Genomic DNA, 12151 nt, shown 5'->3' with positions numbered 1-12151 from the left:
ATATTAAAATTACAGTAAAATTTTGAACTGATGAGCTTTTAGCAATTAATATCATTATGCATCAAATATTCAGTTTAATTTATTAGTTCTTTTCAAGATTGGTCAAGATAAATATAGTTTAACTACAAGCAAAATTTGGAGACTGCCCCCTTCTTTAATTGTAAAAACCTAAAGCCTTCTGCGTCATTGGTGCTTCACTGAAAACGAATTACTCGTATATTACTGATTGATCTTTCAACAATTAATATCATTATATATCTAATATTCAATTTGATTTTGTTTATACTTTCCAAGACTGTTCAAGACTCATAAAGTTTTGCCATTTTTTTTTAACTGTGCCATTTTTTTTAAATAATCGTGTTAGTTTGTTATGAAAACATTCTATGGCTTCTAGGCATTTCTATTTGAGCGGAAAACTGCACCTCAAACTTTGTGGAGCATGTATTTTCTTGCATGAAACACCAAAATATAATAAAATGTCAAGTTTCGGAGTGTTTCACCACTCGCAACCAAGTGCCATTGGTATTTTTGAATCCACATGGTCAATTTAGGGGGTGGAGGGTAGGCTAATTCTCGTAGCAGCCCCATTCTGTCGTGGTATGGTTCACATTTTCAACACCTGGCGTCCGGACTATCATATAATCTACCAAGCATACAACTACCCAAAATCAGTATCAATAAATAAATGAAACCCAAAACGAACAAAAATTAAAATAAATATTAGAGTCAAACTCAAAACGAGCATAAATTAATGTGAGTAGGGTTCAAAACCCCTATGCTTTCTAAAAACGAGAATATAATTTGTACTTTACTGAAAAAAAATTCAAATGAGTTTGCTGAAAAAAAATGTGCATTGTTAATTTGATATACATATGCTGATATTTATTCCCTAAAATCTTAATTAATTTTTGATTTCTTAAAGTTACAAAAGTGAAAATATTTCAAAGAATTGTTTTCAGTAAAGCGCCAATGACGCAGTAGATTTTAGGCTTCTGCTGTGAGACGATACCCAAACTCGTGTTTGTAGTTATTTTTATTCGATTCAAACTTGATTTGCATATTCAATTTAAGTTTCACTCGTTTTAAGATTTATTTATTCATTTACATTAATATATATTGTATGTTTAGTTCGCATTGATTTTTTATTTAATTTCTGTTCGTTTTAAGTTTCATTTATACTTTAATAGCAAATATTTGTTTTCGTTTTAAGCTAGATTTTCATATTCCATCTAAGCATTACTCGCTTTAAGATCTATTTATTCATTTATATTATTACTTGTTGTATGTTTTTTGCTATGACTGTTTATTTAATTTCTGTTTGTTATGGGTTTCATTTATTCTTTAATAGTAATTTCTGGTCGTTTTGAGTTTTAATTTTAAAAGGTATTTTTATATACTGAGGTTAATTTTAAAATTGCCTTTAATTTTCTTTTAAAAGCTTATTTTTCGGAAAGTTTTTTTTTAATTAATAATAATAAAACATTGGAGCCGTATGGCCTTTAATGTAGGCAACGCTACAGCGTTGCCTCTGATTTATTATTATTTTTTTTCCCAGAGGCACTTCATATGGAAGGGGTCGTCGTAGAAGCTTCAAAGGGGCCTCATTCGATTGGAAATCGAGAGTTCTAGTGTCCTTTTTAATAGTTGAAAATCATTGGAGGGCAACTAGCCCCCCCGCCCACGTCCATTATATCCCCAAACACATCCAATCAAAACTTTAAGATAGCCATTTTGTTCAGCGTAGTTGATTTCCAGATAGAAAATATGTTTTTGAGGAGGACACTCCCTCAAAACCCTCAGAGCAAGGGTTTTAAGTTATGACCTGGGGGCAAATAAGGTTTTTATAGTAGGCGTTGTCGTAGAAACTTCAAAACAGGCTCATTCGATTGGAAATTCAAAGTGCTAGTACCCTTTTTAATAGTCGAAATTGATTGGAGTGCAACTAGCCCCCCCCACGCCCATCATCTCCCCAAACACATCCAATCAAAATTTTGAGATAGCCAATTTGTTCAGCGTAGTTGATTTCCAGATAGAAAATATGTTTTTGAGGAGGACACTCCCGCAGAACCTTCAGGGCAAGGGTTTTAAGATATGGTTTTTATAAAAGGCGTTGTCGTAGAAACTTCAAAAAAGGCTCATTCGATTGGAAATTCAAAGGGATAGTGCCCTTTTTAATAGTCGAAAGTGATTAGACGGCAACTAGGCCCCCCCCCCCGCCCCTCATTACCCCCAAGACATCCCATCAAAATTTTGAGATAGCCATTTTGTTCAGCGTAGTTGATTTTCAGATAGAAAATATGTTTTTGAGAAGGACAATCCCCCACAACCCTCAGGGCAAGGGTTTTAAGTTATGCCCTGGGGGCATATAAGGTTTTTATAGAAGGCGTTGTCATAGAAACTTCAAAAAAGGCTCTTTCTATTGGAAATTAAAGGGCTAGTGCCCTTTTTAATAGTTAAAAGTGATTGGAAATTAACTATCTTACAAACGTAAAGATAACCGGTGCAAACATAAATAAATGAATAAATCTTAGCCTATATAGCTTCAATATTTTTTATTATTTTTCCCCCAGAGCTGCTTTATATGCAAGGGTTAAAAATACTATTTTGTTAAAAATAGTTGAAAGGTTAAGTAACAAAACTCTGGTGTCGACAAAACCCCCCAGAGCCCGGGGGCAGGAAGGGATTCTCGTATAAATTTCAGAGAGGGCTCATTTGATTGGAAATTGGAAGTTCTAGTCCAGCTCTTAAGAGTCAAAATTGAACGAAGGGCAACCCCCCCCCTCTCCCCCCCCCCCCCCACACACGCCCTTTTTCCTCACCCCTTCCTTTGAACTAATTCTGTTTATGCCTGAAGGTCCGATGACAGTTAAAATGTTTTGGTATTAACACACACCTATCAGGCATCTCCTCTCCTCCCCAACAAGGAAAGAGACAGAGAGCGTAAGGCAGTGGCGGACCCAGGGGAGGGGACACTCCCCCACAACCCTCAAGGCAAGGGTTTTAAGTTATACCCTGGGGGCATATAAGGTTTTTATAGAAGGCGGTGTCGTAGAAACTTCAAAAAAGGCTCATTCGATTGGAAATTCAAAAGGCTAGTGCCCTTTTTAATAGTCGAAAGTGATTTGAGGGCAACTAACCTCTCACGCCCACCTTTTCGCCAAACACATCCAATCAAAATTTTGAGACAGTCATTTTATTAAACGTAGTTTTAAGTTCTGGAAATTAGGTCTTTGAGGATGACAACTCCCCCACAGCTCTCAGGGCATGGGTTGTAATTTAAGGATTTTCCGAATCCTTCCCATTATTTCTTATGGAAGGGATGCTCGTATAAACTTTAGAGAGGGCTCATTTGACTGAAAATTGAAAGTTCTTGTTCACTTTTTAAGAGTCAAAAGAGATTGGAGGGTAACTAGCCCCCCCCCCCTCCTCGAAGCCCTAAATGCATCAGATAAAATTTTGAGATAGACATTTTCTGATAACAAAAAACTCCGGTGTCGACACAGCCCACCAGGGCCCGGGGGTAGGCGTTTTAAGTTATGCCCTAGGGCATAACTTATTAAGGGGGGTTTATAACTTATGGGAAGGGGTTTCGTATGGGAAGAATACATAGGAAATCTATTATAATTATCCAATTATAAGGTTAAAATACATACTCTGTGATAGATGCAAAATTGCTTTGGCACACAAAATCCTATTAAGGTCAATTCCAAACAGCCGTGAAATCTTTGTATGGAAAGAACACATAGGAAATCTATTATAAATATCCAATTATAAGGTTAAAATACATACTCTGTGATAGATGCAAAATTGCTTTGGCACACAAAATCCTATTAAGGTCAATTCCAAACAGCCGTGAATCCTTTGTATGGGAAGAACACATAGGAAATCTATTATAATTATATATCTATTATAATTATCCAATTATAAGGTTAAAATACATACTCTGTGATAGATGCAAAATTGCTTTGGCACACAAAATCCTATTAAGGTCAATTCCAAACAGCCGTGAATCCTTTGTGTCAGCAAGTGAAATGGTCTAAACCCATTTATTGGAGCTATTTTTTCAATCCATTCATTGTTGTCAATTGCTGTCCACAAGTTATGCAAGCTGTCTATTGTTCATATATAAGGTTTTTATCAAAGAGGTAATTGTATAGACTTTGAAAAAAGCCTCATTCGATTTAAATTGAAAGTTCTAGATTGGTTTTTCAAAGTCAAGAATAATTGAACAGTAAGTACCCCCCCCCCCCCATGCCATAAAAACTTGAAACTTTTTGCAATCAAAAACGAACAAAAATTAATTAAAAAAAAACTTTCCGAAAAAGTTTTTCAAGTTTTTTAAGTTTAAGTTTTTAAGTTTCAAAAGTTTTTTAAGTTTTTCAAATAAAAGTAAAGGTCATTTTAAACTTAAGCTCAGCAGATACAAATACCTTTTAAAATTCGAACTCAAAACGACCAGAAATTACTATTAAAGAATAAATGAAACCCAAAACGAACAGAAATTAAATAAACAAAAAAGCGAGTAATGCTTAGATTGAATTTGAAAATCTAGCTTAAAACGAAAACAAATATTTTGCTATTAAAGTATAAATGAAACTTAAAACGAACAGAAATTAAATAAAAAATCAATGCGAACAGAACATACAATATATATTAATGTAAATGAATAAATAAATCTCAAAACGACCAGAAATTACTATTAAAGAATAAATGAAACCCAAAACGAACAGAAATTAAATAAACAATCATAGCAAAAAACATGCAACAAGTAATCATATAAATGAATAAATAGATCTTAAAGCGAGTAATGCTTAGATTGAATATGAAAATCAAGCTTAAAATGAAAACAAATATTTTGCTATTAAAGTATAAATGAAACTTAAAACGAACAGAAATTAGATAAACATCAATGCGAACAAACATACAATATATATTAATGTAAATGAATAAATAAATCTTAAAACGAGTGAAACTTAAACTGAATATGCAAATCAAGTTTGAATTGAATAAAAAAAACTACAAACAAGAGTTGGGGTATCGTCTCACTGCAGAAGCCTAAAACCTACTGCGTCATTGGCGCTTCACTGAAAACGAATTATATTACAAATGTTTTCTTTTGTACTTAATATTGAAAATAAATATTAAAATTACAGTAAAATTTTGAACTGATGAGCTTTTAGCAATTAATATCTACTACTACTACTACTAATAACTCACCGCAGCACCAAGCCGCCTGAGGTCAACACAGCTACGCATGCTCCTCCTCCACCCCAATCTGTTTAAAGCCTCCCTTGTTACACCCTCCCACGAAGTTTCCATTTCCTTTCAATCTTTCTTTATGATGTCCTCCCACCCTAGACGAGGACTACCTGCTTTCCGTTTAGCCCTAGATATTTGGCCGAAAAGAACAATCTTCGGCAATCTTTCATCCTTCATCTGCACAACGTGCCCTAACCACCTCAACCTTTCTTTCATTATAGCCCTAGAGATCAGTATTGAACCACATTTTTCATATGGCCTATTGTTTGAAATACGGTCAGTTAGCTGAGTACCTTGAAGAATCCTTAAGCAAGTACTCTGGAAAAGATCTAGGGAATCTTTATCCTCTTTTTACAACACCCATGATTTACATCCACATTTGACCTCTGTCATTACTATAGTTTCTAAGATTCTAATTTGGGTTGTGTGAATTTCTTTTCCTATTCTTCAAGACTTTTTTTTACTATGAAAAAACAACCTGTGCCTTGGCTATTATATTTTTAACATCTTAACTATTAATATCATTATACATCAAATATTCAGTTTAATTTATTAGTTCTTTTCAAGATTGGTCAAGACAAACATAGTTTCACTACAAACAAAATCTGGATACTGCCCACATTTTTAACTGTAAAAACCTAAAGCCTTCTGCGGCATTGGTGTTTACTGAAAACGAATTTCTCGTATATTACAAATTTATAATTTTCCAGTTCTTACAGCATTGAAAATGAAAATAAAAATTACAGTGAAAAAAAAAATCTTGAACTGATGGATCTTTCAACAATTAATATCATTGTATATCTAATATTCAATTTTATTTTGTTGATACTTTCCACGACTGTTCATGACTCATATAGTTTTGCCATTTTTTTAACTCCGCCATTTTTTCTAACTAATCGTGTTATTTTGTTATGAAAACATTCTATGGCTTGTAGGCATTTCTATTTGAGCAGAAAGCTGCACCTCAAACTTTGTGGAACATGCATTTTCTTGCATGAAACACCAAAATATAATAAAATGTCAAGTTTCAGAGTGTTCCACCACTCGCGAGCAAGTGCCATTGGTATTTTTGAATTCACATGTTCAATTTAGGGGATGGATGGTAGGATAATTCTCGTAGCAGCCCCATTCCGTCGTGGTATGATTCACACTTTCAACACGTGGCTTCCGGACTATCGTATAATCTACGAAGTTTACAACTTCCCCAAATCAGTATAAATAAATAAATTAAACCCAAAACGAACCAAAATTAAAATAAATTTTAGAGTCAAACTCCAAACGAGGATAATTAAAGGTGAGTAGTGTTCAAAACCCTATGCTTGCTAAAAGCCAGAAAATAATTTGTGCTTTACTGAAAAAAATTTCAAATGAGTTAACTGAAAAAATATGTATATTGTCAATTTAATATACATATGCTGATATTTATTCCCTAAAATCTTAATTAATTTTTGATTACTTAAAGTTACAAAAGTGAAAACATTTCAAAGAATTGTTTTCAGTAAAGCGCCAATGACGCTGAGGGTTTTAGGCTTCGGCAGTGAGGCGATACCCAAACTCTTGTTTGTAGTTATTTTTATTCGATTCAAACTTGATTTGCATATTCAATTTAAGTTTCACTCGTTTTAAGATTTATTTATTCATTACCATTAACATATATTGTATGTATGTTCGCATTGATTGTTTATTAAGTTTCAGTCCGTTTTAAGTTTCATTTATACTTTAATAGCATAATATTTGTTTTCGTTTTAAGCTTGATTTTCATTTTCAATCTGAGCATTACTTGCGTAAATATCTATTTATTCATTTATATTATTACTCGTTGTATGTTTTTTGCCTTGATTGTTTATTTAATTTCTGTTCATTTTTGGCTTCATTTATTCTTTAATAGTAATTTCTGGTCGTTTTGAGTTTGAATTTTAACGGGTATTTGTATCTCCTGAGCTTAAGTTTAAAATGGCCTTTACTTTTCTTCGAAAAACTTATTTTTCGGAAAGTTTTTTTAATTAATATTCATAAAATATCTTACTAAGCACGATTCAACATCTCATTTCATGTTTTCATTTGACTGCATGAGCTTTTCCTCATTCATTTATCATAGTTGAAATTCTAATACAGATTTTGGAATTCACTAGCAAGTTTCATGTTTTTATTTTATTGTTAAATGTTCTTTTAAAATTAAATTTAATTTTCTAACTAATTTTTGGACTGTAATATGTTTTTATATTTTTTTTTTTTTTTCATTCAATATTGTGTGTTCTACGAGAGAGTCACCGAACGCGTACTGTTTTTCGTCGTGTTAGTGGTTTTGTCTACCTCATGAGCATCTTAGTATCAATGGATGGAAGCTTGAGTGAGCCCCCGTTACCTCGTCCTTGGGACAGTTTACCTCGTAAAGACATTCTGCGACTACTTCACCTCACATTTAACACTTTAGCCATAGCATTGCGCTTTGAACCAGCCAGTGCAAAGTATTTTCAAATAGAGGTAGGGATTTTAATATATGTATATTTCTAACCCACATACAGTGAAAAACAGTGGAATAAAATCTCATTTGGGGTCTGATAGACCGTGTTTGTATAACCCGATACAACTCATATTTGAAAGGTCTTGAAAAAAACAAATGTTGATAAAACTTTTTTCTTCCATATTTTTTTCGTTTTCTTTTTTGTTTATTTGTTTAGTAATAATAACATGACCCACCATCGTATAAGTAAGAAATTTGTTCTTTCAGAACTAAGGTTTCACGAACAGTAGACAATTTGGAAACAGTTTTTGGGCGTAACGGACGGTTGTACTTTTCAAGACACTATCAAACAGTTCGTAGTAATGAACTATTGAGCTGCGACGCGGCTCAATAGTAATCGAAACTCTAAAAGACGGAATTTTAATACCAATAAATACATCAAAAGAATTCGCTTATTATGCTGATTCCAAATATATAACTTTCATTAAGTTTAGTACTACCCATCAAAGGCTACGAGCCTGAGAAAATTTGCCTTATTTTTGAAAAAAGGGGAAACATCCCTTAAAATTCGAAGAATCTTAACGAAAATTGCACCATCAGATTCAGTGTATCAGAGAACTTTGTTATAGTTTTCAATCTCCTATCTGCAAAAATGTGAAATTTTCTATTTTTTGCAAGTAGAAAGATAACGAATGCGTGTTTATTTGTTAGTTTTTTGTTTGTTTTTTATTTTTCCAGGGGTGATCGTACCGACCCGGTGGTCCTAGAATATTGGGAGATGGTTCATTGTAATATAAATTAAAAGTTCTAGTCCCCTTTTTAAGTGACCAAAATTATTCGAGGGCAGTTAGGCACCCTCCCCCGCCCCTTTTTCCCAAAACTGTTCGATCAAAATTTCGAGATTGCCATTTTGTTCATCATAGTTGGAAGGCCCAGTAACTATACCTTTCGACAAAACATGACCCCCCGATCCCAGGCTCCAGGGGAAAGGTCCTTAAGCTATAAAGTTCGTCGGTTGTTTACGCATAGTATATGTTATTGGGAAGTATGTATACATGTGTGGGTGGCGGGGGGGGGCAAATTTTCTGCTTGGGGTTGTTCACGGGGGAAATATCCATGAGGAGTGAAGATTCCAGGAGGTGAGCTTTTCAGGCAAATTTTACATTGGGGGAATTCGCCATAATTCCTATACAAAATTGTTTTTATGTCGTGCTTTCTCTTTTCCGTCTTCAATTTTACGTGCAGAGATACTAAGGGTAATTGTCCGGGATAAATTTTCACTGGGATTGAAATGTCTAGAGGATAATTCCGTGGGGAGAAGTATTTCGCCATGGAGGCGCAACCTGATCTCCTGGAATTATTCAAAAAAAAACGATGAGAAATTAAATAAAAAAAAGTTTTTTCCAACTGAAAGTAAGGAGCAACATTAAAACTTAAAAAGAACAGAAATTACTGCGTATATGAAGGGAGTTGCCCCCTCTTCAACACCTCTCCTTTTATGCTAAAATTTGAATTTGGCCCAATTCTTTAAGAAAGACTTCTGAACACAAGTCCTTTCTATACGAAAGGACTAAACATGGGGAATATTACCGTCACTTAATCTCGTCACCTTGAGCTCTTGTTGTGTCGTATTGGCTCACTTTCTCATTTTTAGTTATATTTTGAAAAGTCCAAATATTTGACTTTAGTTTTTAAACCAATTCAAATTGTTCAGTCGCCTCTCCAGAAATTCTTTAAATAAACTGAAATTCAGAGGATTCAGAGAATAAATGTCTCTTTGTCAGCCATATAGTAAATTATTCTAAATATTCAGTACTTCTGTACTCTTGTGCTCACGTTCTAAGATACTCTTTCAGGATACCCAAACTAGGTGGCTTCAAGCCAATTGATGTATAAAGGGTAGGGTGTAGTTTCTTGTCTCTTAGCATTATGCAGTAAACCGTTCCTAGATAGGTGCTTTGTAAGGTATTTAGTATATTGTTCTTTTTTTCTCTCTAGTGTCCATTCTTCTGCGTCATACCTAAAGATGAATGCGTACGGTTCTTTTGATCTCTGATTAATTGTGCAAAATACGATAAATTGTCTTTTTTGTTCCTCTCCTGAATGATGGAGTACTACTTTTGGGTAAGTACTGGTCTTTATGCCCTAAAGGCCAGCCAAATCAAGCATCTTTGACCTAGTTCTTTTTTCAATTTGTGAAATGCTGATTTTAGGCTCGTGTGATTTTTTGTTAACATTGGTCAATTAAATTGTTCAATGATGATTATAATCGCCAGATTAGATCCCTGGTCATGGCTGTATAATTCTGTCGGAATTTTTCAGGACTATCTTAATCTCGAAGACTGGAAATATTTTTGGACTAATAGTGAAGCCTATAGGAAAGTAATAAAACAGGAGAGTCATTGTGTTTCAACGTGGGTTTGATCATGGTAGCAGCCGTAGTTGCATCCTATTAAGAGAGGTCCTTGCCCTATAGCAACCAAAAATTAAACAATGTGTTTTCAAAGGAATTGTTCAGATTGAAAAATTGTCAATTGACTACGGTTCGAAAAAAAGCCTTGAGAGTGCTGCTAAACAAAATCAAAAGTTTGGCTTTGGAATTGTCACGGTTGAAAACCATTAACCAAAGTTTACTATCTTCCTTTTTGAAAATCGGGAAAAATTACATTTCACCATTGGTAGGTGTGATGTGGCCCTTAATTTTCTTTTACTCCTTAAGGAGTCATCATATGAACAGATGGTCGCAGAGAGATGGAAAGGGCCCATTTGATAGCTACTTTTTTACTCCTGTTGCCCTTTTTAAATACCAAAAGAAATCGTGTCAAAACTGTATGATCATTTTTTGCCGCAAAACGACTATTTCCTTCTTATGGCCGAAATGCCCTTAAGATATATGCTTAACTTCAGAGTTTTTGAGGGTCCATGGCCACGCCATGGCATTTTTGTCTTTAAACTTTCATCCTGCTCTCTCTTTAAATAAGACAGCAATCCTTTAAAGTTCCGTCCTCCTATTGTTTTATTAGTTTCATCCGTTGATCCAGCTAACTTTCGACCAATAGCTCTTTTGTCTATGTTTATCAAACTTTTGAGAAGGCGATGCTTTCTCATCCTACACAATTTTCTTTCCTTCGAAAGATTTTTTTCATGATTTTCAGTTTGGTTCTGTAGAAATCATTCAACCGGGCATGCTTTTGTATTTCCGTTGAATTATCTTCATTCTACCCTAGGCTCCAATTTATTCCGGGTGCTTGATTCTTAGATGATCCTAAAGCCTTTGATTCGTTAAGCGACAGTGTTGTTCTGACTTTCTCATTTTGGAGTAAGAGTTTGTGTTTCTTTGGTTTAGGTCTCACTTGTCTGTTAGAATAATCTCTGTTGATTCATTTTTTAGTTTGCCGCCAAAAGATGACCAGGGTGTCCCTCAAGGGTTGATTTTGGGGCCAGTATGGTTTATATTCTATATTAAATAAAAAAAAATTTCCACAAAATACGTTTTTCAAAAAAGGTAAACAACTCCATTAAACCAAAAATGAACAAAAAAAGAATCAAATAATCTACCAAGCATACAACTGCCACAAATCAGTATCAATATATAGATGAAACCCAAAACAAACAGAAATTAAATTAAATAACAGAGTCAAACTCAAAACGAGCAGAAATTAATATGAGTAGGATTCTAAACCCCTATGCTTTCTAAAAGCCAGAATATAATTTGTACTTTACTGAAAAAAAAATCAAATGAATTTACTGAAAAAGTGTGCATTGTCAGTTTAATGTATATATGCTGATATTTATTCCTTAAAATCTCAATTAGTTTTTATTTCTTAACGTTATAAAAATGAAACATTTAAAAGAATTTTACACAACATTGAACAAAATGGCTATCTCAAAATTTTGATGGGTTAGTTGGCCTCCAATCACTTTCAACTATTAAAAAGGGCACTAGCCCTTCAATTTTCAGTTGAATGAGCCCTTTTTGTAGTTTCTACGACAACGCTTTCTTTAAAACCTTATATGGCCCAGGACATAATTACAACCCCTGCCCTGGGGGGGGGGGGTTGTCATCCTCAATACCCTAATTTCCAGAATTTTCAACTACGCTGAACAAAATTTCTGTCTCAAAATTTTGATTGTATGTGTTTGAGGAAATGGTGAGTATGAGAGGGGGTTAGTTGCCCTCCAATAATTTTCGAATATTAAAAAGGGCACTGGCCCTTTGACTTTCCAATTGAATGAGCCCTTTTTTAAGTTTCTACGACAACGCTTTCTATAAAAAACCTTATATGCCCCCAGGGCATAAGTTACAACCCTTGTCCTGAGGGCTGTGGGGGGAGTATCCTCCTCAAAGAGATAATTTCCAAATTTTTCACTACGTCCTAGCAGTCCTAGCCGAGTGGATTGTGCGCTGGATTTAGGATGGTTTGTCCG

At 34.2% G+C, this 12151-nt stretch overlaps 1 protein-coding gene across 1 annotated transcript in view; it reads left to right on the top strand.

Annotated features, from left to right (window-relative positions):
• Positions 1–12151, top strand: part of bchs (WD repeat and FYVE domain containing 3 bchs) — a 196171-nt gene that overhangs the window by 74988 nt on the left and 109032 nt on the right. The window contains exon 13 of the mRNA XM_089089485.1: positions 7501–7743. Within this exon, the coding sequence (XP_088945611.1) occupies positions 7501–7743 (243 nt within the window). The remainder of the gene's footprint in view (positions 1–7500; positions 7744–12151) is intronic.

This window comes from Artemia sp. Qi Xiang Cuo, chromosome 5 (assembly GCF_049724085.1).
Source record: "Artemia sp. Qi Xiang Cuo chromosome 5, ASM4972408v1, whole genome shotgun sequence".
NCBI lineage: Eukaryota > Metazoa > Arthropoda > Branchiopoda > Anostraca > Artemiidae > Artemia > Artemia sp. Qi Xiang Cuo.
The sequence above is the reverse complement of the archived record's forward strand: the minus strand, read 5'-3'. Positions and strand labels throughout refer to the sequence as shown.